This window comes from Camelus dromedarius, chromosome 23 (genome assembly GCF_036321535.1).
Source record: "Camelus dromedarius isolate mCamDro1 chromosome 23, mCamDro1.pat, whole genome shotgun sequence".
Lineage (NCBI taxonomy): Eukaryota > Metazoa > Chordata > Mammalia > Artiodactyla > Camelidae > Camelus > Camelus dromedarius.
The window spans coordinates 24763447-24790312 of NC_087458.1; the positions used below are offsets into that span (position 1 = coordinate 24763447).

Consider the following 26866-nt stretch of genomic DNA (forward strand, 5'->3'; position numbering starts at 1 on the left):
GCTGTTTGATTATCCCAAACTGAGACTCTATATCCATCAAATAATAGCTCTCATTCTCCCCTCCCTTGGAACCCCTGGTAACAACTGTTCTATTTTGTGTATCTCTATGAATTTGCCTACTCTAGGTGCCTCATATTAGGGTTTAATCATACAATATTTGTCCTTTTGTGACCTGCTTATTTTACTTAGCGTAATGTCTTCAAGGTTCATCAATGTTGTGGCATTTGTCAAAATGTCCTTCCTTTTTAAGGCTGAATAATATTTCATTGTGTGTATACATCATGTTTTGTTTATGCAATCATTGTTGAAGGACATTTAGGGTGCTTCCACTTTTTGGCTGTTGTGAATAATGCTGCTATGAACATGAGTGTGCAGCATAATTGTTTTTTCATTTTTCCATTTTCTTTTGATATTTAACCATATATCTACATTGAAAAAAACTGTTAGCTGCCATTAACATGTGTACACAACTCTTTTTTTCTGCTTTTTTTAACGTAGCAAGTATTTTTCTGTGCTGCTGTTGAAACATGTCATGAAGGTGAACAATGCCCTAGAGTTAGAGTCATGATGTCTGAGTTTATGTCCTATTTCTGCTATTGACTGTGTATCTTTAAGTTATTTAGCCTCATGATCTCTAGTTACGTCAGTAAATCAAGCATCTGGTACAAACTTCATAAAGTGTTTGAGCAATAAGGTAATATATATGGAGTGCATTTTAAATTACAAAGTGCTATGTAAATATTCAAGTTACTGTCATTGTATAATTTAGACATTTCTTCTATTATTGGAAATGTAGGTTGAAATATTTTAAATTATAAAGTTATACATTGAATGTTTTCATTAATCTCCTTAAGATAACTCTGTAAGTAAGATTATTCTGAGCCAGAGAATATGGACAGTTTTATGAATCTGGCTACATAGTTCTTGCCATTAGAGTTTTTCAGAAGGATTGTGTAAGTTCAGTTGGCAGTTGGTACCATTTTTCTCTCACCTCTGGGTTTATCCTTTAAAAACTTCTTTTCATGTACTTTTTTAAAATAGGGATAGAGTAGTAATTTATCCTTGGTTAATATGTTTGTCTTTTTTTTAACCATTTGCTCTAAAAACAGTTTATTTTTTAATAGCATGTGGGGCATGCTATTAAAAAGTATTATTAATGGATGAAGCTTTGCATTCCTTAAATGGAAGTGAAGAATGAACTGCTTTATTTTAGATATGAAAAACAATTTTCTTTAAAAGTCCATTTAAAAATACTCTGGTCTGTACTCTTTGTTATTTTATTGAAATCTATGTATTAGCTATCTCTCAGTAGCTTCTAATATTGGGAATCAGTTTTGTAAGAAATTTACTTTGCAGGGCTGGATTCACTCACTGGAAGTATTCAGAACTCACTTCTTGATGAAGAAAAAGCACAGTCTGGCTCAGAACGTGGCTCTCATCAAGGAAAGAAATCGGGGACCAGTAGCAAACTTTCTGTCAAAGATTACGAGCAGACTCCTGACACTGACAGCACTTTGGAGGATCTTTCTGGGCATTCTTTGAGGTAAAGTAATGTATATTCTATACTGTAATTCATATTTAATTGAAATTATAATATCATTAATGTCCAGAGAATCCACTTAATAAATTTCTGTATTTTCTATATTTTTTGTGGCTCGATAGCTCTAGTCTTTTTTCTGTATTTTAGAATATGGTCATTTTTCACCTAAACTATTACAACCTCTCCCACAGGATTTCTCTGCCTCTGGGACAACCCACTTTTCTATTCTAAATGCCATTGCCACAGTTTTCTTGACTCAGTCCTTTGACCAAGCAACTTGGGGTGCTTTGGGAGCTCACAGTTACCCCATAGAGCAACACTAAGAGCTGAACTTTATTTGAAGTATTATCACTAGACTACCAAAGACTGTCTCATTTCCTTTGTCTGTCATTTTGCTTCCCAGCTATATTCTTCCACTCTTTCACCACAACGACTTATCCTCCTTTTGGTAGCATTATTTACACCTCTGAACTTTCTCTCCTGCTCAGCTTACTGGATGATTCAAGCAGGTTTTGAAATCTCACTGTTATATTGGTCATGGAGCTTGCACACTGTGTTTTTTTCCTTCTTTTTAATATCATATGCACTTAGCCTGTTGCTTACAAATAACTATTGCTTCATGTGCAGTCCTGCTCTGTTCACATGATTTTTTATCTGCTGTAGTGCTTTTGTCCTTTTGGAAATTTAAGCTCTGAGAAGATCGGAATTTTTTTTTTCTTGTAAAACTAACAGGGTGCTTTTTCTAGTATAGTGACACATAGTCATTTTTAATGCTTTCATGTTGCAAATAATGCTGCATCATTAATATCATCATTGCTATATTTAAAAATTGAATTTTATTTTCTTTGTCAGTGATTTTTGGAATTCAGAAAACTTTGCCTTTCCTTAAGAGATAATCTGATGATTTAATTGGAAAAATCTACAAAGTTAAACATTTCTGAAACAGAATTCATACCCAAATAAGTTGATAAATTCTCCATACTGTAGTCTAGACCTCTTATTCCTCACCTGTGGAGATTCACAGTGGTGAAATTAATTTGAGACTTTGATACAAAGGAGTCCAGATTTGTAAAAAAATATTTAAGCTATTTTTTTTCTTAACTTATTTGGCTGTAGACACTGCCTCTACATTCTTTCCCTTTGTTTCCTTTTTATTTTTTGGAAAACTTACTAACATCAATGGAAATGCTAGTCTAGGTGAGTCTTCTCAATGCAGAGCAAATACAAATTCATCTTATAAAATCATACTATGAGATTCAGAGAAAGTACTTTGTTTTGATGCTGTGTTGAAATTCTTTCATGGAAATCTTTTAGGAGACAGAAGTAATGTTAATTCCTTTTGTGTTCCATAAAAGAAATTGTCAGACTATTAAAAATAGTATTTCTCTAAACCATCAGTAGAAAATTAAAGGTCACTGTAAACAAGTGGGTGCCTCTCAAGACTACTTTTGTTCAGGTATTTACATTCTAGTATAAGAGAAATGTTTACTTTTGAAAACCATCTCGTAATTTTGTTAAAGCTGAAAGTAAGCTTGCATTAATATGTTAGAAATATGCTAACTGCGCTAACATGCTTTATAGAGTATCTTTGAGTAATTTAGTCGATAAGTAAATGATGCAAAGCAACATGCTTCTTGTTATGAGAAACAATACCTTTAATGAGCTTAATTTCTCAGAGGAACTAGACGTGTCTTGTGTTGAATTAAATGCCTTGAGTTGTTCCAATCAAACCGCTATGAAGGGTTGCTTCTTATTAGAAAGTTTAGAAAACAACTACAGCATTAACAAGTGGGTAGAAACAAATGGACATATGGGAAATACTTACAGATGGTTAGCATGAAAAATAACTTTTTGCTGGACTCGGGTTAAAAAGTAACAGGAGTAATTTTTGTCATTTCTTAATTTTTAGCACAAAATGAGATTTTACTCTCTTTTCAGAGACATTTTAAGAGATTTTTTTTAAAATAGGCTTGACCTTACCTTTTATATTTGGTTGTAATTGTATTGCTATATAAGGTCTAAATATTTTAGAGGATTTTGCCTGATACTGCAGTAAATGATTCATGATGAATGTACATTGTAGAGGAAAGAGTTAAGTGCCAATTTAATCAAGAGACTCCTTTTCATTTTATTTTAGGCAGGATTTGTCCCTAGCTTGCTCACCACGGTAAATCTAGCAATAAGAGAAGTACTCATAGTCATTGACTCAGCCTAGCGACTCTGTTGAATGAATAAATGTCTGAATCACAGCTTTTTAAAGCTAATGTTAATAAAGTAATACATGGTGTTCTTATTAATTGCTTAATTCACTCTTGCAGTAGTTTTCCTTTCTTAATGTCTTTATGAAACAAAACTTCTAGTGTCTCACCAGACAAGGGAAGATCTCAGAAAACTCCAACTTCTCCCCTGTCTCCAAGTTCCCAGAAATTGTTGCAGTTTGACCTTCCAGGAACTTCATTAGAAAGATCTAAATCCTCAGCAATAGTGACTCCAACCGTAACAGGATTGAAGCCTAATGCAGCTTTTGCTGATGTGAACCTGGCTGCCAGCAGAACAGCTACAGAGATGGCTTCAACACCAGGCAAGTAGATCCATGCAATTGTAATTTTTAAAATAAGGTAATAATTTTCTTCTGAAAATTTCTTTTCTTTCAGTTGAACCATAGGGAAATGTTATTTCAAGTGAATGTGCTTACTTTTTGAAGTATTAAGCAAAATTTGTGCAGGCAAATAAATACTGAAAAGCACAGGAGATACAATAGTGGTGGTTTTTCCCATCTTGCCAGCATTAGTCAAAAGACACCTGAAAAATGTATCCCATACATGTACTCCTAAGCCTTTATAGGTGTATATATGTATGTATGGATGTGTGTATGCATGTGCACAGGCACATACATGCACAAAAGAAGTAATTATTAAAATACATTGTACTAATAAACTATCTTTCCTACAAAGGAAAGCAGACTTAGTTTTGGCCCTTAAAATGCAAAATGAATTTTAGAAATCTGAGATGTAATTTCATGTGAACTTTCATATTTGACAATTGTTTGCCTTCCAGGCTCTAAGCGCTTTTCTCCTGCTGGCCTCCAGCATCGCATGGCAGCAGAACTCAGTTACTTGAGTGCCATCGAGGAGTCGGTACGCCAGCTATCAGATGTAGAAAGAGTTAGAGGCATTTCACTTGCTCAGCAGGAGAGTGTGTCCCTGGCTCAGATCATAAAGGTATTTGTGGAGTTTTCTTCTTCCTTAGCTTTCTGTATTTTTTCTCTTTTCTTTGCTATTTAAAAGTCTTAGTGATGAGTTAAAAAAATTTTTTTAACCTGTCAAATAGAAAAAAATAGTCTGCCATGCAGCATCTGTAAATAACCCTCGGAAAAACTATCATATACTAAAAAGAAAATTAAACATGCAGTATTTGGCAGCAGAACAATAATACAATCATTCTCTCTCAGATACTTCATTTTCCACATTCTCTATCTTTTTTAGTGACAGCATGAAAATCAGCTTATCAAACACTTTCAGCATTTTCTCTTTTCATGACAAGTCAGAGATGACTGAATTTTTTTTTTAATGTTCTGTTTGTAGTAGAAAGAAAAGTTTCTGAGATCCAAATATTTGATAATGCCAGGATAACATGGACTTTTCCTTAGCTAACAAAAATCCAATGTTCCTGAGTAGGGGTACTATTGGCATCTTTTTTTTTTAACTGAGGTAGTATTTATATATAATAAAATACACAGATTTAATTTAAGTGTATAGTTTGATGAGTTTTGACCACACAACCACCATAATCAAAACATAGAGAACTTCTGTCACCCCAGAAAGTTCACCCAGGGCCCCTTCTCCATTAACCCTCCCTCCCAGAGGCAGTTACTCTTCTGATTCATATCATCATGGTTTATTTTTTCCAGTTCTAGAACTTCATATAAATGGGAGTATACTTTGTGCACTGTTGTATTTAGCTAATTTTATGCAGCATAACGTTTTTAAGATTCATCCATGTTGTTACATCCATGGTTTTGTTTTTGTTTGTTTTTCCGAGTATATTGATGAATATATCACAATTTGTCCATTCTCTTATTGGTTTGTATTTGTATTATTTCCAGTTTGGGGCCGTTATAAATATCCCTGCTATGAATTTTTTTTTAACATTTCTCTGTATGCAACATGTGTTTTTATTTTTCTTGCTTAAATACCTAGGAGTGTAATTGTTTGGGTTAAATATATGTTTAACTTTATAAGAAACTGCTATACTGTTTTCCAAAATAGTTGTAACATCTTACACTCCTACAGTAATATATGAGAGTTCTGGTTGCTTTAAGTCTTTGCTCTTTTTGGTGTTCTAATCATTCTAGTGAGGGTGAAGTAGTATCTTACTGTGGTTTTAATTTGCATTTTTTATGACTGATGAGATTGATCTTTTGGTATATTTATTGACCAGTCTTATGTCTTTTGTGAATATCTATTCAGATCTTTTGCCTATTGCATAGTTGTTCGTCTTTTAATTATTGAGTTGTAGTCTAGAAATGGGTTTTTTTCAGATATATCTCAAAGATTGTTTTCCATTCCTTGGCTTGCCTTTTCACTTTTTAAACTCTGTCTTTTGAAGAGCAGAAGATTTTAATTTTGATGAGCTCTAGTTTAAAAAGTTTTTTTAAATGAATAGTGCTTTTTATATTCCAAGAAATCTTTGCCTACCCTGAGATTAAAGATACTGTAACAAAGGTTTTTTTTTATGGTTTTCCCCAAGCTTTATAGTTTTGGCTTTTATATTTAAGTATGTGAACCATCTCAAGTTAATTATGAGGTGTGAGGAAGGGATCAGAGTTCATCCTTTCCCCCATATGGATATTCAGTTGTTCCAGCACCATATTCTTAAATTACCTTGGCACCTTTATCAACAATTAAGTAATCATTTATGTGTTGGTCTATTTCTGTGTTTTTCCATTGACCTATTTGTTTATCCTTAATGCCAGTACCATACTGTTTTACTGTAGCTTTATAGTGAGTTTTGAAACCAGGATGTAATTACTCCAACTTTGTTCTTTCTCAGTATAGTTTTGGCTCTTCTAGATATTTGCATTTCTTTGTAACTTTTAGAATCAGTTTGTCAGTTTCTACAAAAAGTTTTAAAAGCCTGGTGGGGTTTTGATTTGAATGGCATTGAATCTATAGATCAGTTTAGGGAGAATTCACTTCTTGACAATATTGCATCTTCTAATTCATGAACATAATACTTTTTTCTATTTAGGTTTTTAAGTATTTCCTTCAGTGTAATTTTCAATGTAGAGTTCTTACACATATTAAAAGTTATTTGTAATTATTTTACATATTTTGATGATAAGTGATACATACTTTTCTCACTTTCATTTTCTAGTTGTCCATCTTAAAATACCTATAGACAGTGGATTGAGGAAATGGCCTCAGTGCATTGGCCATCCTTATCTTGAAATCTGAAAAACCACTGAGATTATCTACCTTTTTAAGGGTACTTTATAATTCTAGGTTTCCAGATTTGGGCAGGGCATTCATTGTATTACTTTATATACAGCCTTACCACCTTTAAAAAACCTATATTATTTAGCACTGTTTCAGAAGAAATGAAAATAAATAAATTTATAGATAGCATTATATGGAATAATTATAAGAAACAGTCTTGTTAAAAGGAGACATTAAACATAAAGCATAAGACATAAAACACATAGGATGTTTTCATCTCCTCCAGAGAATTAGACGCTATAGCTTTTGTTTTTAAACCAGCTTTTTGGTATCAGTTCTTAGTCCTATATGCCTTGGAAATTTTTTATATTATGACACTATTTGACACACAGTAGGTGGTCATTCAATATTTAGATAAGTGATAAATGGTTGATGTCTGTCCTATGTACTGTCTCTGATTGGTTGCTTCAGAAGATTTATGTTAGGAAAACAGCATCCCATTTAATATAGTCACTGTGTTAAAATAGTTTAGTATCTTAGAATTAATAGTTGATCATTTCTCTATTTTGAAGGCACAGCAGCAACGCCATGAAAGAGACTTTGCCCTTTTGAAGCTGAAGGCTGAACAAGAGGCTCTGGAATGTCAGAGACAATTAGAAGAAACCCGAAGCAAAGCAGCTCAGGTAACTTATTTTGCAGCAAGTACAGGTTCTTTAAACCTAAATTTCGATCTTTGAGATCATTTTAGTATTTTAATTATGTAGGAGTAAAAAGGAAAGCTGTAAATAATCATGTTTTAGTACATTATGCCATATGGGTTCATCTCATGTCATTTGGTTCTTGTAGCAACCCCGTGAAATCACGTTGTCAAGATTTACCCCCAATTTAGAGAAGTAGAAACTGAGGTATATGGTAGTTTCTTGTCTACATTCATAGCAGCTTATGAACAGTGAAGTTAGGACTTAAACTGTAGCAGTGATTTTAAGATTCCAGATTTTAAACTGTAAATTTTAAGACATGAAATCCAAACTGTAGTCAAGTGTTTTTTTTTTTTTTTAAACAAGGCATTTGGTCTGTGAAACAAACTTACAAATTAAATTAATTTGAGTCGGAAGAGAGTGAGATATAATGTAAGTTCTCTTTTTACCCCTTTTATTTACAGGTCCATGCAGAATCATTACAGCAGGTGGTTAAATCACAACGTGATGTAACTGAAGTCCTACAGGAAGCAACTTGTAAGATAGCTGCTCAGCAAACAGAGACTGCTCGCCTGACCACAGATGCAGCACGTCAAATCTGTGAGGTCAGAGCCATCTAGAACCCCTTTCTTTTTACTTCTTTTTAGTTAGTCTGAGCATCTTTGGCCTTAGTAGTAAAGGGCTTCTAACATCTGGTAAATGCATACTTTTGATTAGTGACTTTCAGTGGGAGGCATACCCTATTGAAATAAGAGGCACTCTTTATTGTAGCTGTTGTACATGTGATGGTAGAGAAGCAGAAAAAAAGATGCAGAAGAACTCTAAATTTCTACCCCAAGCAAGCTTTTTTAAAAAATACCAATTTTATTGATGTATAATTTATAAACAGTAAAATGTATCCACTTTAAACATACAGTTTTATGAGTTTTGACAGTATCTGTATATCTTTATCTTATCTAATCTGTCTCTATAAACAACCATAATCAAGAAATAGAATATTTCCAACATTCTAAAAAGCTCCCTCACACCCCTTTGCAGTCAGTCCCCTGTCTTGGTCCCCGGGAGCCATAGGTCTGTTTTGTATGAAGATGTTATATTGTTATTCAGAGTGATATTTAGTCTCTTTTCTTTTACTGTACCAAGGATAAAGCTGGAAATAGTTCTACTGCTGTCTCTATATAGGATATCATAATCTATAGATATAGTTTCAGTTTATTTTAGAAGTTAGAGTTTAGGACTGTTTGTGAAATATTTGTTATTAAGAAGCCATGAAGTTACTGTATGTTGAGTACCATGGGGTTGTGCAAATGTAAACTCTCTCTTCTCAAGAAAATGTTAGAATACTATTAATAACCGTTTCAAAAACACTTCATCAAAGCAGTGACTGAGTGAATACCAAGTGAATAATACATGGCAATAGTGGCTAAGAGTAAGGAAAATGTACTTCACGTTGGTCAGAAAAGATTTAGAAAGTTGTAATTGAACTGATTCTTGAAGGAAGACTTAATTTTTGGTTTACTCTGGCTTATTGTAGAACTTGAAGATTTTCTGTATAGTAATTCATAGATTGTTACAGCTGGGTGAAACCTTAAATCTTGTGGTCTAGTCCTATTTTTATGAGAAAGTTGTTGAAACTTAAAAGAGTCTAAATGACTTTCCCACAATATTTTACTTATTACGGCACAGTTTGCTTACTGTCCGTCCATGATCTTTCAAAGACATCCTGCTCCCTCTCAGTTCTTCTGTGACATTATCTTTTTACAATTACTTTGCCTTGTGTTTGTATTTAGATGGCAGAGTTGACTCGAACTCATATCTCAGATGCCTTCGCTGCTTCAGGAGCTCCCTTTGCAACACTATATGATCACCAGCGGCCACATGTTCCAGACTTTGTGAAACAACTGAGGAACAGAGCTGAAACAGATAGGTTAATATCGAGTCATTCACAAATATGTAATGAGTATCTCTTATGCCCCAGGCACTGTTGTTGGTGCTGGAAATACACATTCTAGTGGAGAAGAGAGACATTAATCAAATACTCCTTTAAGTGAATGAGCACTTACAAGCTGAGATAAGTATTATAAAAGAAAGGAACATATATCTTGGAGATACACAACAAAGGAATTTTAATAGCAAGGATGTCAGAGAAGGTTTTCCTTAAGAAGTTAGGAGCTTTCTTAAGCTTATGGTGAGATCTAGTGGGTGAAAAGGAGTCAGTGATATAAAGGAATTAAGGAACAGGCAGGTCAATACATGCAAAGGTAGAAAGAGAAAATGGAAGAAGGCCAGTGTGACTGGAGGCAGAGAGCCAAGAGGAGAATGGTAGGAGTTGATCAGGGATCAGATCATGGTAGAACTTTGCAGACCTTAGGATTCTGGAGTTTATCCTAGGAGCAATGAAAAGTCATTAGAGAGGTTTTTTGGTGGGGCTAGTTGATGTCATTATGTGTGTGTGTATCTTTTTTTAACATCACATTTTGGCTGTGTCTAATTCATACATTTTAAGACTATTCCTATATGTTGATACTTGAGGTGATTTGTGTTTATTTCTTATAATAAATGGAAGATATTCTTTAATGTGTTGTACACCCTTTTCTATGAATGAATCGCTTTGTACAAATACTTTGTAACAGTTTTTTAATTTCTATTCATTCAAGCTTTTATCTCATATTAATGTTAAGCAGTATTTAAAATGTTTCTCTTAATAGAGACTTTCAATGTTTTAATCAGTTTTTATTTTCTTTGTAGGAAAAATCAATCTGTCTCACTCTCTCAGAGTAAAGAGGGAACCCTTGACTCAAAGCATCAGAAGTTTTCCCCTTCATATGATAGTTATTCTGAATCTTCAAGATACAAGAATCATGATAGAAGGTGAAAAAAGATTTTGATTTAGTAAAGTCTGATGAATGGCTTAGACATTGCCTTTTTTTGACTCCTGAATCTCATCTGTTTAATTGAAATAGTATCTTCCCTTCTGTTCTGGCTTCCCCCATTTAATTAGTTAATTTATAAAATATTTGTTTCACATAATAATATAACTACCATTCCTTGACAGTCTGCATAGGACAAGCACTATATAAGTTGTTTTTCCTACATTTAATCTCACAACTACCTTCCAAGACAGATACTATTTTCATTTTGTAGTTTAGGGAACTGAAACTCAGGGAGATGTTAAGAAACTCACCCAAGATCACATAGCTAGTTGCGCACCAAGGAACTGAACCATGGCTCCAAAGCCTATGTTTATTGCACAGTGCTTTGCTGCCATCCATATTGCTTGACATTACTGTGTGTATTATTTTTATCATTATAAAGGAGTACTTTGTCATTCACACTTGGCATGGTGTTAACATCTATGGTTTTTAATTATGGTTTGTCCCTGGGTCAAAAGGTTTTAGAGACTACTTTCCAGGATTTTTAGAAGTAGGATACCTACATTGTCCAAGTGTAGTAAAACCTCAATTTAAAAAACTTAATCATGAGACTAAAATACATGAAAATTAATGTGGGGTAAATACCAGTAGTCACTGAGTGTCTATGTGTCTGGAACTATGTGGCTTGCATTTAACCTTCACCTACACTTACTTAAGCCATCATCTGCGTCACTGCAGTGCTCTCCTAATAGGTTTCTCTGTCCTCTAACCTTTCCCCACTCTATCCATTAACCATGTGGCAAACAGAATGATTTTTCTAAAATTTGCAGCCAGTTGGTTATTCACGTGTTCCGAACCTTTGGTGTTTCCTCAGGGCCACTCAGCATAGCATGAAATCCCTTTATTACTGAGACTTTGGTCTGTCTCCAGCCCTGTCACTTGGCATTTCCCCTCTCACTGTACTCCACTAGTTCTGACAGCTTCCCGTTCTCTAAAGAGTCACGCTCTCCTTGTGTTTCCTGTGCCATTACCTGTGATGTACCTTCTCTCTAGACCCTCCCCTCTCCATTTCGTCTGCTTCACGTTTACTTCCCCTTTAAGAATCAGCACTACGCTCAGTCTACTGTAGCGGTTCCTTTACGTTCTCCTACAGCTCTGCGAATGTGACTGCCACAGTCTGGCACCTTTTATGTCCTTATTCCTTTGCTTGTCGATTGTAGGCTAGACTTCAGGCTCTTTGAGGGCTTCACTTTCATCACCCCCAAAAGAAAGCCTATACCCATTAGCAGTCACTTCTGTGCCCCTTCTTCCCCAGCCTCTGGCAACCTCCAGTCTGTTTCCTATTTCTGTTCTCTGTGGATTTGTCTATTTGGGATATTTCACATAAATGGCACCATACAGTGTGTGCTCCTTTATGACTGACTTGACTTGGCATAATGTTTCCAAGGTTCATCTATCAGATATCAGTACTTTATTCCTTTATGTAGCCAAGTAATCTGCTGCATGGATATACCACGTTTTACTTACCCGTCAGTTAATGGACATTAGGATCGTTTCCACTCTTTGGCTCTTATGAATGGTGCTGCTATGTACATTCACGTACAAGTTTTTATGTGGATGTGTGTTTTTATTTCTTTGGGGTATATACTTAGGAGAGGGATTGCTGAGTCATAATAGTAATTCTGTTCAACATTTTGAAGAATTGATAAGCTGTTTCCCAAAACAGCTGCTGCACTTTACATTCCTACCAGGAATATAAAAATTTTCCACATCCTCACCAACACTTGTGATTGTCTATCTTAAATAACTACTTAAGGTGGCTATTTGAGGACTCTGTCGTCCTTGTATCCCCAGAGCTTAGCAAACTGCCTAACACACAGTAGGAAGTCAGCTAGATGTTCACTGAGTGAATGATTGGCACCTAACTGCCAAGTGGAAGAATTGAGATTAACCCCATATTCTTCTGACTCCAAAGCATGTGCTGTCTCCTGAATTCTCTTACCTTACAGCTTTATTATACAATTTATTCTTCCAAAAACATTAAGCCAGTCAAATAATTGCATAATATTCTGATAAATACTATACAAAAACCAGTATAAACACAGAGACAGAAGTGACCAGACTTTCCTTGGGAGTGGAGAATGGGTCCACAGACACTTTGCAGAAATGATACTTCATCTGAGTCTTGAATTAGTTGTTCATGAAGCAGAAAGGGAAGGAAGGGGACATGTCACAAGAGGAAACAGCTTATTCAGAGGATCTTAAAACGTGGTTCATGATTGGCTATATACTTATATTTAGTGAATGGATATGTTAGGGAAAGCAAAGAAGTGGAAGGAAAACACTGAATTAAAAACAAATTCACTAATCATTTGGAACCTTGAGGCTTAGAGACAGGGAAAGGGCAGAGCTAGTGATACAGATACGAAGCTCAATCCAAATGATAGTAGTTGAAATTTTAAATGCATAGGATTGTTCAAGGAGAGTATACAGTGTAAAGGAGAAAGGGACCAAAAACAAAACCCTAGGAAAGATAGAAAGAGTAAGAATGAAAGAAAAACAGGAAAACTTGCTAAGAAGGTAGAAAGAGAGGCAGGTGGGAGTAGAGTCAGGGAATATAAAAAAGGAGAGCTCTTTTATGTAACATTTAATTTTGATATAATTTCAAGCTTACAAAAGAGTTGCAAGAATAATACAAAGTTCCTGAATGTCTTTCATCCAGGTTACCCTAGTGTTAACATTGTGCTGCATTTACTTTAGCAAGTGGAACTTTTAAGGAAGGATATAAGAGGTCAATACCATCTGATGTTGCAGAAAAAGAAATTATCTATTGGATTTGACAATTGGAGTTTAGGTAGAGTTTGCAGTAACACTTCCGGTAGAGTAGTTGGGATTGAAGCAGATTGTGATAAACTGTGAGGTTGATGAAAACTAAGAAAGTGGAAACAGGAAGTAGAAGCCCCTTTTCCCAGTAAAATGAATTAAAAATGAAAGGGAAAAAAGGTAGTGATAGCCTGAGAGTAGTGGTTGCCCATCATAACTATTTAAAAGTCTCTCCTACTCATCTTTCCTAAAAGTTTCTTCTTAGACTTATGTCTACTTAGCATTTTTATGTTTTACATTGTATCTTTCATCATTTCATATCTTGATCATAAGGCACTTTCCCTTGGCCAAATAAGTTGTAAGTTTACTTTGAAGTTGTGATCCTTGTTTTGTCACTCTTTCCCCCCCCGATTTATTTCCATAATATCCATAAACAGGAGTAGTAGTGGTAGCAGCCATCAAGAAAGTCCTTCAGTCCCATCTTTTAAGGAAAATGAGAAGAAACTTCACAGTGAAAAAATGGAGAGTTCTATTGATGAACAGGTTCAGACTGCTGCAGATGACTCTCTACGAAGTGATAGTGTGCCATCTCTTCCTGATGAGAAAGGTAACTTTCTTTGCACATGTAACTATTTTGGGAGGCTTCCACAACCCTTGGAGATATTTGTGACTGAGCTAATTAATATCATTACAACATGGTAATATTGACGACAAGGTTATAGGTCTCATATTAAATGTATCCGGGTGAAGCTACTTCAAGGCCATACACCATGCCAGTAATTTTGCTAATATTTTATACGATTGTGTGTCATGATCCTAAGAGGAGGCAAAACTAAATCTAGGAGAACATGCATGTGAATGGAAAATATATACTCAACACTGAAAAAAATTACTTTTATCTTATTATAGATATGTACCATGATCACAAAGAGGAGAATACACTATTAGAACTTTAAACAATATAGTAAGGATACAATTTCTTATAAATAATACAACATCAGTTATATTAAATAGATTAAAATTCATTACTTAACTCTTCCTAGATCATAAACTAAACCTGTACTCCTATCAAATCATGGAGTGTAATTAATATAGCAAAGAAAACAGAATCTGGCAACAAATGACACCTTTAAGACAGTAAGCTAGAAATTCTAGAATTAATTTTTAAAATAACTGGCTCTTGAGCAGTGTTTTTGATTGATAGTCTAGAACTATAGTCTTAAAAGCAGGATGGGCAAGACAGTCTTTGACTCTTTGGAGTGTAAGAAGAAAATACTTAAATTTTAATTTTTTTCATCCTTTAAATTTTTAAAATAAATTTTATAATGAATATAATATATGGGTATAGCAGTGTATAATTGTGGCAGCCCTAGCTGATAATACAGATGTTGGTACCTAGAAGTAGGGTGCTGCTATAACAAATACTGAAAGTGTGGAAGTGGCTTTGGAACCCGATAATGAGTAGAGGCTAGAAGAGTTTTGAGGTGCATGCAACAAGAAGCCTACATTGCTTTGCAGAGATTGTGGGTAGGAATATGGACATTAAAGCTGATGAAGTCTGAAGAAGATGGAAATGAGGAACATGTTACTGAAAACTGGAAGAAAGGCAGTCCTTGTTATAAAGTGGCAAAGAACTCAACTGCACTTGTTCTAGTGCTTTGTGGAAAGTCAAAGTTTAAAGTGATACACGCTGGTGCTCACAGCAGCACTGTTTACAATAGCCAAGACATTGAAACAACCTAAATGTCCGTCAACAGAAGACTGGATAAAGAAGTTCTGTTGTATACATGTATAATAGAATACTACTCATCCATTAAAAAAAAGAATAAAATAATGCCATTTGTGGCAACATGGATGGACCTAGACATCGTCATACTAAGATGAAGTAAGCCAGAAAGAGAGAAAAATACCATATATGTGGAATCTAAAAAAAATGACACAAATAAACTTACAAAACAGAAACAGACTCATAGACATAGAAAACAAATTTATGGTTACCAAGCAGGGGAGAAGGGATAAATTGGAAGTTCGAGATTTGCAGATACTGATTACTGTATATAAAATAGATAAACAACAAATTTCTACTGTACAGCACAGGGAACTATATTCAATATCTTGTAATAACCTATAATGAAAAAGAATATGAAAAGGAATATATGTATGACTGAAACATTGTCCTATACACCAGAAGTTGACAACATTCTAAACTGATTATACTTCAATTTAATTTTTAAAAAAAAGTGGTAAACTTGGATATTTAGCTGAGGAGATTTCTAAGCAAAGTGTTGAAGGCATGACCTGGTTTCTCCTTACTCCGTATAGTAAAATGTGCGAAAAGAAATAAATTGAAAGTTTTATTAAGCAAAAAGGAGCCATAACTTGAAGATCTGGAAAATTCTCAACCTATCCATACTGTAAAAAATGACTAGCTCGTTACTCCACAAAGAGATTATCCGTGGATTTAACCAGCCATCTCAGCAGAAGCCAGAAACAGAGATAGGACTATACCAGCAGAGACACAGCCAGCTTGGACTAAAGGGCAGGAGGCAGGATGAAATATAGAAAGGCTTCGGGGACTGTGTGGGATGACACAATAGAGTTATCCAGTTGTAAACATGCCTATCCTTCAAGAAGGCTAAGGTGGCTGCAATTCACAGGACAACCAACATCCAAAGAAACCACTGAAAAACCAGTATGAAGAAGAAAATATAGGAGAAAATCAAGGCCACTTTGGTTTGGCAGTGAATTCTTAGATACTACACCAAAAGTGCAGTCTGTGAAGGAAAAAATTGTTAAGGTATACTTTGTTAAAATTAAGAAAATTCTACTCTGTGAAAGACATCATTAAGAGAATAAAAAGTCACAGACTGTTAGAAAATATTTGTAAATCACATATCAGATAAAAGACATATCCAGAATGTGTTTTTAAAACTCAACAAGAAAATCAACACTCAGTTAAAAAATATGCGGAAGATCTGAACAGACACTTCATTGAAGAAAATATACAAATGGCAAATAGACATGGGAAGGGTCTTCAATATCGTATACTATTAGAGAAATGAAAGTTAAAATCTCAATGAGGTACTATAACTTGCCTGTTGGAATGGCTAAAATCTAAAATGACAACGAATTAGTGGCAAGGATACAGAGCAACAAGAATGCTGATGAGAGTGCATTGCACGAGTCCTTTGGAAGACATTTTCACAGTATTTTATAATGACCCGGCTATCACATGTCTAGGTATTTACCCAAGTGATTTGAAAACTGAAGTCCACACGAACATCTATACACTATTGTTTGTGGAGCCATTATTCATAATTGCTAAAAACTGGAAGCAATCAAGATGTCTTATGAGGGGAATGGATAAACAGACTGGTAAATTTATACAATAGACTACTGTTAACAACGGAAGGAACAGTCTATATTGATTCATGCAACAGCATGGATGAATTTTAAGCATATTTTACTAATTGAAGGAAATAAGCCCCCAAAGCCCACTAAATCATACATATTGTATAATTCCATTTATATGACATTCTGGAAAAGGCAAACCTATAGGGATGGAAAACAAATCAATGGTTCCCAGGTGTCAGGTAGAAGACAAAGTGGTTGACTACAAAGTGGATGTACAGGAGAACTTTTAGTGTGAAGCAGCTGTTATGTAAGTAAGATATTGTATGTTCTGTATGGTTCTGAATGTACTGTCTGATGCTGTGCATTTGTCACAACCCTAAAGCTGTACATCACAAAGAGTAAGATTTAATTGTGTTGGAAGTGGAGAGGTCCCAGGATGCAGCCTGTGACAAATGGACCTAACTGTAGTACAGATGAATGGCATAACCATACTGAAGGGGGTGTGGAGGGAAAAGGAGCTGACCCAAATAATTTTGGAAAATGGTATTTTTCAGTAGAAACTATAAACCTAAATACAAAAAGAACAGTATAAACACTGTATTCTAGTTGGTAAATTTGTTTTTCACGGATGGATGAACAATTCTTTACATATATATTGGTGTTGAACAAACAAGTAAATGGATGTTGGATAGTGGGAGCTAGGTTTCTGCGTTGAAGATGAAAGTTTGTAATACATGAGAAAAGAAGACTAGAATGAACCCTGTGGTACTAGATTAGAGTCAGAAACAACAGAAATACCAGTATGAATCCATATTTGGTTGGATGGATGAATACAGAAACAATGTGTGTGTGTGTACATGATATTAGAATACCTGCATATATTACTTAGCTCTGGCCACTGATAGAGTGAAGAAGCAACAATACCTCAGTGCTTACAAGGACAACCAGTATCCAGACTGAAACTTCCAAGTGTTCTCCAGTAAAAGTAATCAGAGCTTTTTGGAGAGATAACTGATTCTAGGACTGTGCAGGGAAAATACAAAGTGAACCTGGAGTATCTTGTACCAGAAAGTAAGGATGTTCAATAAACAAAAAGATTGGGGCGGGGGATGGGGCATGTCAAAGATACACAGGAACCAACCTAAAAGAGCTGTCATTTTTTAATTAAGCATAGGATTGATGAGTTTCTAAAAATGTTTTAATTTACATTTCTTTGACTACTAGTAATGTTAATTTTTTTTAAACTTTATTTTGGGCATTTGTATTTCCTTTGTGAAGCATCTGATCATGATCATTTTTCTATGGGGTATTAGTGGTTTTCTGATTGATTTGTAAGAGCTCTTTATATATGAAGTACATTACACTTTTGGCATATTTTTTATACGAGTATTTTTAGATTTTTTTTCTGTTTCTTGTTTGTAAGGTGAGTGAATTTTGCTTATTATTCCGTGCCTATTACTAGTGATCAGTTCTGTGAATCTGTTGGGTTGTTCCATAAAGATTCAGCAAGGGCTACTAATTGAATATCTACTGAGAACTGTTATAATGATAAAGTCTACTTGCTCCATATTCTTTTAGATTCAACTTCTGTTGCAACAGAATATTCCCTAAAATTTGACGAATCCATGACAGAAGATGAAATAGAAGAAAAATCATTTCGATCTTTACTACCTTCTGAGAGTCATCGTAGATTTAACATGGAAAAGAAAAGAGGCCATCATGATGACTCTGATGAAGAAACTTCCCCAGAAAAGACTGCACTGTCCTCTGCCAAGGTGTGTTTCAGTTTACCTGTGGAGATACTTCATAAATAGTTGTGGATGTGTTCTCTCAAAGGTATGAGGGATCATTTTGTACTTGAACTCAGTTGTCAGCTACTAGAATGATTTTCCTAAGATACCAATTTTATGTTACATTTTTGGTATAGAAAATGGTTTTGCTTTCTTTATAAAGTAAAATATAAACTTATTCCTTGAAATGATATATAGGGCCTCTGAGGAACTGAGCCAAAGTTATGTCCAGCTTTTTCACTCACTTCATTCTTAGAACACCTTATTTTGTTTAAAAAATTGCATTTGGGGGAGAGAGTATAGGTCAGTGGTAGAGTGCATGCTTAGCATACACAAGGTCCTGGATTCAATCCCCAGTACCTCCTCTAAAAATTAATGGATAAGTAAATATAATTACCCCCCCCAAATAAAAAAGTAATTAAAAATTGCATTTGTATCATTCTTCTTATTAAATTGCAAGCCTTTTGGAAAACAGGAACAAATTCTTACCCAGCTTTACATCCCTGGGACAGTACCTGGCTTACAGTAGTCGTTTTTTTAAATTTTATTGGGTGAATAAATTAGCAGATGAATGTTACTACCTTTCATGTGGCTATTTTTGAAGACTGCTCTCTTTCATGGTTGGCAGCCTTTTTACATACATAATTTATTTTTATAAGTGCCTACATACCTCTTCTAATGAAGTTAATTAAGTTCCAAAAGATTTGGATGGTGATAAACATGACATAAACTCTCTGCTTTAGGAGCTAAGCATGCCATTTTCAGGAGGACAAGACAGCTTTTCTAAATTTACTATGGAGATGGTTCGTCAGTATATGAAAGAAGAGGAGATGAGGGCAGCGCACCAGTCCTCACTCCTGCGTCTCCGGGAAAAGGCCTTGAAGGAGAAAACGAAAGCTGAATTAGCCTGGTTAGAGCATCAGAAAAAGTAAGTTCTTTCAGTGAGCATAGTTCTGACTGTTCAGTTTCTCCTTTCATGAAAAGGAAATGCTTTGTTTTTAAAGATGTTTTTGTTTCCTCATTTAATTTGATTTGATCAGCTCAGTTTCTGAAGTTAGAAATAGAGCAGCCGTCCTTGAGTCATGTTGCTTTCAAGACCTACTCATATAACATTTCCTTTGCATTTCTCTTTTATCACGTAACTGACTCTTATATTGTTATATTATACTTACTTCCTTTACTACATTGTGAATTTCTCAAACCTATTTTATCTTTAAAGAACATATCTAGGGCTTGCATACATTATGTACACAGTAAAATATTTGTTGGGGTAGGAATTACTGCGTACATCAACTGTTTTCCACATTTGAAAATGTTAAACTGGTTAAGACACTTTTTAGTGGTTGAGAGTTCTTGACATTAAAATAGAAATTTAATGTAATCTTTGTCTCAATGGGAAATAATTGCAGACATCTACGAGATAAAGGAGAAGATGATAAAATGCCCCCACTCCGGAAGAAACAGCGTGGTTTGCTCTTAAGGTTGCAGCAAGAAAAGGTATGTTAGGAAAAACACTCCTTTAAGAGAAGTGACAACTTAGATTGTGGAATCTATTATTTTGTCTAAGCTCTTTTTCATATTATCACCGTAAATGAGATTTAGTTAATATTTACCACTCTTTCTGCCTACTACTGTAATTACAGGAGTTGCTTAGTAGTCTACCATATTTCTCCTAAATTAGGATTGTGCTTCACTGCTATCGTAATACAATATAGAGGCAAACTTCTGCCTTTATTTAGTATGTAAAATAAAATTGTGTTTTGAAATGCATATTTTAAAAATTAAGGTATTTATGAGTCTATTTGGATTAATTTTTTAGTCATTGTTTCCCCAAATAGATTTTTAAGACATATTAATCACAAATGGACTAATATTTAGGCTTAGTGAACTCAGAAAGACCTGGGATTTGAATTGTGGAGAGGCAGCATGGTGTAGTGGTTAAGAATGCAGGCTTTAGCTATACACCAGAAATTGATACAACATTGTAAACTGACTTTCTTCAATAAAAATATGTATACAAAAAAAAAAAAAAGAATTCAGATTCTAGAGTCAGATTGCCTAGGTTAAAATCTCAAATCTACCAGTTATTAGTTTTATAATCTTAAAAGTTACTTAACTTCTCTGTGCCTCAGTTTCCTTATTTATAAACTGAGCATAATAATGATGACATACTTTGTAAGGTTGTTGAGAGGAATAATGAGTTAATATATGTACTAAACTTAAAACAGACCTTGGCATAATGATAAGTGCTCAATAAATGAATGTTAGTTATTAGTTATTATTTAAATTCCAGCTTTGTCAGTTGCAACTGTGTAATTATGGTCAAGTTTAAGTAACTCTGAGAGACTTAATTTCCTCATCTGTAGGAGTGAGATTATGCTTCACATGGTGGTTGTGAGGATTAAACGAGGTTCACTGTGATGTGCCTAGGTGTGATACTGTTTAGTTTGGAGCTACTTGAGTCTGTTGTTTGTTGTATTTCACCAGTTTTTGAAAATTATGTCTTCAGGCGTTGCTTTTGCCTTATTCTTTCATTCTTTTCCTTCAGTGGCTCCAAGTAGACAAATGTTAGACCTTTGGACCATTTACCACATCTCTGTTCTGCTCTGTTTTGTTTTGGGGGAGGTAATTAGGTTTTGATTTATTTATTTTTAATGGAGGTACCGGAAATTGAACCCAGGACCTTGTGCATGTTAGGCACGCACTCTACCACTGAACTATACCCTCCCCCCTGTTTTGTTTTTATATCATTCTTTAAAACAATAATTTTAAAAAAAAACCCACTGTGCTTCCTTCACATGGGAAGTTTTTATTGACCTGTCTTGGAGTTCATTAATTATGTCTTCTACACTGTGATGTATACTGCTAAATCTATCTAATGAGTTCTTTTTTTTTTTTTTAACTTTTTTTTTATTGAGTTATAGTCATTTTACAATGTTGTGTCTCTAATGAGTTCTTAATTTGATTTATCTTTACTTCTATAGTATCTATTTTGTTCTTTTTAATAAATTTTAATTCCTCTTGAAATTCTCTGTCTTTTCATCTATTTTTCTGTCTTTTCCTGTTATTTATTTATTTTTTTTTGAACACATTATTCACAGTTATTTTAACTTCCTTATCTGCTGACTCCATCATTTGGACATCTGTGTATCTGCTACTATTGTCTGTTTTTATTTTTTATTATCATATGACCCTTTTTCTTTGCATGCCTAGTAATTTTTTTTATTGAATGCTAGACACTGTGTATAAACAACTGCAAAGGATCCAGATAATGTTATCTTCCCCTAAGGAAGATTTATCCTTTATCCTTTTCTCTGCTAAGCAGTTAAAGTGGTCAGCTGTTCACTTTATTCCACTTAAGGGCTGAGTTAGGTTAGCGTTGGTTTGTAGAGTTGGTAAGGCTCAGTCTACTTCTGTTTTGCATTGACCCTAGGTTGTGACCCTGCAGGGATTTCCAATGAAAGCCAGGTAAACCTTTTTATTACCAGCACAGGAGACTGGGGATTTCTGCTGTCCCATCAAGAGGTTTCAGGCTTAGCTCCTTAGCCTTTTTGTCTATGCTGCTTCAGAATTGGCAAATACTCTGAGGAGGAGACTGAGTTTGAAGCCTTAAGTCTATGTTTTAAGTCTTAGGTCTCCAGTTTTGTTACTTTGGTTCTCTGTTAACTGGTGGGAGTGTTAACTGGTGTGACCACTTTCAGAGCAGTTTGACTTTATTTTGTTAAGCTGAAGATACATGTAATCTGTGACTCAGCAGTTCTTTGTCTTGGTATATATCCCAGAGAACCTTTCACACTGTGCAGGAGAAAGGAGAAACAACTTAAATTCTTTAGTAGGAGAATAGAGGAAACAAAGCACATTTCTGCAAGAAAATGTACCACTGCAGGAAAATGAATACATTGAACATCAGAACTGTCCAATAATGGTAATGTTCTGTATCTCTGCTCTCCAATTCAGTAGCTTCTAGCCACATGTAGCTTTTGAGTACTTAAAGTGTGGCTAGTGCAGCTGAGAAACTGAAATTTTTAATTACATTTAATTTAATTAATCTTAATTTCAAATAGCTAAATGTAGCTTTTGACTACCATATTGAACAGTGCATCAGTAGATATTCACTTATCAGAATTCATACTACTAGTTTTTACAGATAAGCATGATACAAAAGAATACGCAGCATATGATACCATTCTTGTAGATTTTTAAGTCACCAATTAGTAATACATGTTCCATGGAATCACTCATGCATCAAAATCAGACAGACATGTAGGAATGATATATACATCAGGGGAGGAAATGGAAGAAGAGATTGGGGCAGGATTTAGCTTCATTTGTAATGATTTAATTTTGAAACATTTGAAATAAATATGGCAAACTGTTCAATCCTAGTGGTGAGGATTTGAGTGACTAATTTTTCTGCAAACTATATTTATAGTACTTCAGAATGTTTTTTAAGTAAATATGTAAAAAACACTCTTTGATCCACTGGCTACCCCTAGAAAGTCGCCCTACAGAAATAAAAGCACCAGAGTTTGAGGACATAAATATATACTAAGATACCGCAGTTGTATCAATAGGAACTATTTTGACAGGTAGTGAGATAGCTATAAGCAATTTGGCCACATATCTTTGCACAACTGTGTCCAAAAAACTCCCATGTTTTCCCTATTCTTTTTTTTTTTTTGAGGTGAAATTCACATAACAAAATAACCATTTTAAATTGAATACACTATTAACTATTTTAAGGTGAACAATTTGCTTGTACAATCATATGGCTTATTACGAGAGATGCAAACCTCTTCTAAAGAATCCTCTTTAAAAGTCTTTTCTTCTAGGCTTGGATTGGGTAAATTATACATTAATTTGTTTTGAAACTCAAGCCTAAGCTGGTAGCAGTTTTCAAAATGTGTTCTGTAGAGCTCTGGGCGTCCCTGAGACCCTTTCATGGGTCAGGGAGATCAAAACTATTTTCCTAATGATAGTGAGTTGTGAATTTGCCCTTTTTATATGTTGACATTTGTATTAAATCGTGCAGAAACAATGGTCGGTAAAATTGCTGGTGCCTTAGCACAGATCAAGGCAGTGGCACCAAACTATTAATAGTCATCACTGCCACGCTCCTCCAGCTAAAAAAAAAGCTAGTTTCACTAACGAATGTCCTGATTAAGTAGTAAAAATGGTTAATTTTATTGTGTTGACCTTTGAGTACTTGTTTGCATATTCTGTGTGATGGGAATGGGAAGCCCACAATGAAGCACTTCTGCTAGGTACCAGAGAATGGTGATGAGCTCAGGGGAGAGCATTTGTGCCCTTGTTTGAATTGCAAACTGAACTAGCCACGTTTTCTTGTGAAATACCATTTTTACTTCAGAGTTATTCAGAGACAAACTGTGCTTATTCAGAGTAGGGTATTCAACATTTTCTCAAAAATGAACAAAGTGTGCTTATTACTTTAAAGAGGGCAATTGACAGTGTTTGTTGTCAGTGATAAAATTCAAACTTTCAAGCAAATGTCAGAATTTTGAAAAATTTCTGTCTACCACTTAATACTAAGTAATTTTTCTTTTGAGATCACAGTGATATTAATGAATGTGATTTTTTGGTATTGTATAGTGAAATATGTCAACATTTAGAAGATCTGCATAACTCAGTGAACTAAACATTTGCCAAATGACCAATACATGGTGTTAAAAAAATCAAGCGAGGGAGAGGCAGGGATAAATTAGAAGTATGGGATTAACAGATACAAACTACTACTATACATAAAATACATAAACAACAAGTATTTACTCTATAGCAAAGGGAACTGTATTCAATATCTTGTAGTAACCTATAATGGTAAATAATCTGAAAAAATATAAATATATAACTGAATCACTTTGCTATATGCCTGAAACTAACACAGGATTGTAAATCAACTATACTTCAATTAAACAAACAAACAAACAAAAATCAAGCCAGACAAAGAGATCTGCAAACATTCAAATGCTGCTCTTTTCACTAATTTTGTTTGTTTGGGAAAATATAGTTATTTCCTTAAAAATGCAAACAGTGCCATTGTATACACATGAAAGAATGAGCGTGAAAAAGAGCAAATAATGTCTTAGTATTATGAAGATAGTTTGAAAGGGTCTCAGGAGCCCTTAAACATCCATGGGCCACACTTTGAGAACTGGTGCTCGAGAGGAATTCACATATGTGCCAAAGGAGAAGAGTGTAAGGCTGTTGATGATAGCATTGTTTGTAATAGTAGACAGCAGTTTTATCTAGCCATAGAGGTAATAGATAAAGGAAATATATAAATCTCCAATGTAATGTTATGCAACATTTAGGTATAAATAACATGGAGATGTATAAAAACAACGTTTAGTAAATAAAGGAAGATTGCAAATGTGTATTATGATATTATTTATAAAATATTTTAAAAAATGCAGACCAAACAGTGTACATACATTTTTGCTGCTAAGTACAAATGATTGTAGAAGAATTTTAAAAGAATGTGCTAGAAGGATATGTACCATGATAGTGGTTACTTCTAAGGAGTTGGAACAGGGGACTGCAGACTGGTTTTATATGTAATGTTTTTATTTCTTTATGAAATTGAACACTAGGAGAAAATATGACAGACTATTAACAGTTGTTAATTTGGGATTTGGAAATTAGATGTTTATTATGCACTTTTCTGCATTTTCAGATAGTTTCAAAAATCTTCAAAACATGATTAAAAGAAATTATAGTAACAAGTTATTAATATCTTTATTATGCTTATTTTATTGGCAAGGAAACAGATTACAATAAATTTGTGGAAACAAAGGATAGTCCTTGTTAAATTTTACAATTGTTAACGGTGAACTGTTTCATCTTTTGCCCACTTAATTAGCAACAAAATAAAATCCTGAGTGGAGAGAATTTGGTGCAATGTAGTCTTAAATATTTCTGGTGGCATTTTATATGGAGGCAATTCTTTTTTGAAAGCAGTTTAAAAAATTATTTTAAGGACCATGAAATAATTCATTCCCTTTGACTTATTTTTCTTACTTTTTGGAATCTCTCCTAAGGAACTAATCCATAATATGAAACAATTATAGGCATTAAAGCATTTTTGGGGGATAGAGTTTAGCAATAAAATACTGGTTACATTAATTAGTTTGCTTGATAATGCAGACTGAATGGCACTATGGAAAAATATGAAGTGTATGTTAAGTTTAAAAGGGGATATGAAATTATTAGTCTGTTATAATTATAGTTATTTAAATTAAGGGATCATGTTGAATTATTTTAGAGTGATGGAGTTATGTGACTGTTTTCCTTCTTCACTGCTTAAAAATTTCTTAGTGTTACTACTTTTATCTTCTAAGACTGCATGTATTTTTGATACATATGATGATTGGATTTTCTTTTTAAAATATTACTTTGGACTTGTCTCCAAATTTCAGTCCTTCTCCTAACTCTTTAAACTTTAGGCAGAAATTAAACGTCTTCAAGAAGCCAATAAGGCAGCTCGGAAGGAAAGACAGCTGATTCTGAAACAGCAGGAGGAGATAGAAAGGATCCGGCAGACCACCATAAAACTGCAGGAGAAGTTGAAGTCTGCAGGGGAGAATAAATTGGTAAATTACATGAGATTATTATTAGTTTTATTTTCTGCCTCATGTTGCTTGCTAATTGATACCTAACCCGACCTCATCTTCCAATATGAGTATGTTCATTCTAGCACTATGATACAATACTGTACTAAGATAAAGTTCTATGTATGTGCCTTTATGTAAAGTGAGAGTTTTTAGTTTTTTTCCCCATGGAATATTCAAGTTTTGAAAGAAACATAGCTCATATATTAGTTTAAAAGTGTTTTCCATTTATTAACACAGTTAAACAGAGAGCCTTGCTTTTGCTTATCAATAAAAATGTATTCTAACAATTAACAGAAGAGACTATTTTTGCTCTTTATATGATATGTATCTCAGCTGTCTCATGTCTAATATAATGATACAAGATTCAAAGGAAATACTCAGACAAGAACAAAATTTGGACCTACTCTGAATTACTATAAAGTGTCAACCTACTGTTGGAAAACCCAGACTGTATAGCAGTATAGTTAAATAAATCTCTAATATTCACTGTTTTGATTTTTAAAATACACTTTAAATTTTTAAACAGTCTCAAATTTATAGAAAATTTCAAACACAGTACAAATAACTGTTTTCCTGCATTGAGTATGCTGCCAACAAATTAATATTGATACATTACTACCATTTAATCTGCAGGTATCATTCAAGTTTCTCCAGTTGTCAAAATAGTGTTCTTTATATCAGAAGTTAAGTTCAGAAGCATATGTGGCAATTAGTTTTCATAT

General features: G+C 34.2%; 1 protein-coding gene across 6 annotated transcripts in view; it reads left to right on the forward strand.

Annotated features, from left to right (window-relative positions):
• The window catches only part of CEP350 (centrosomal protein 350), a 122656-nt gene that overhangs the window by 56205 nt on the left and 39585 nt on the right, over positions 1-26866 (forward strand). For all 6 annotated transcript variants that reach the window (XM_031435663.2, XM_031435665.2, XM_010992911.3 and 3 more), the window contains 12 exons: positions 1357-1543; positions 3901-4121; positions 4598-4761; positions 7551-7661; positions 8141-8281; positions 9467-9603; positions 10425-10547; positions 13810-13979; positions 18305-18501; positions 19260-19444; positions 19926-20013; positions 25977-26123. In XM_031435663.2, coding sequence (XP_031291523.2) covers positions 1357-1543; positions 3901-4121; positions 4598-4761; positions 7551-7661; positions 8141-8281; positions 9467-9603; positions 10425-10547; positions 13810-13979; positions 18305-18501; positions 19260-19444; positions 19926-20013; positions 25977-26123 — 1871 coding nt within the window. The remainder of the gene's footprint in view (positions 1-1356; positions 1544-3900; positions 4122-4597; positions 4762-7550; positions 7662-8140; positions 8282-9466; positions 9604-10424; positions 10548-13809; positions 13980-18304; positions 18502-19259; positions 19445-19925; positions 20014-25976; positions 26124-26866) is intronic.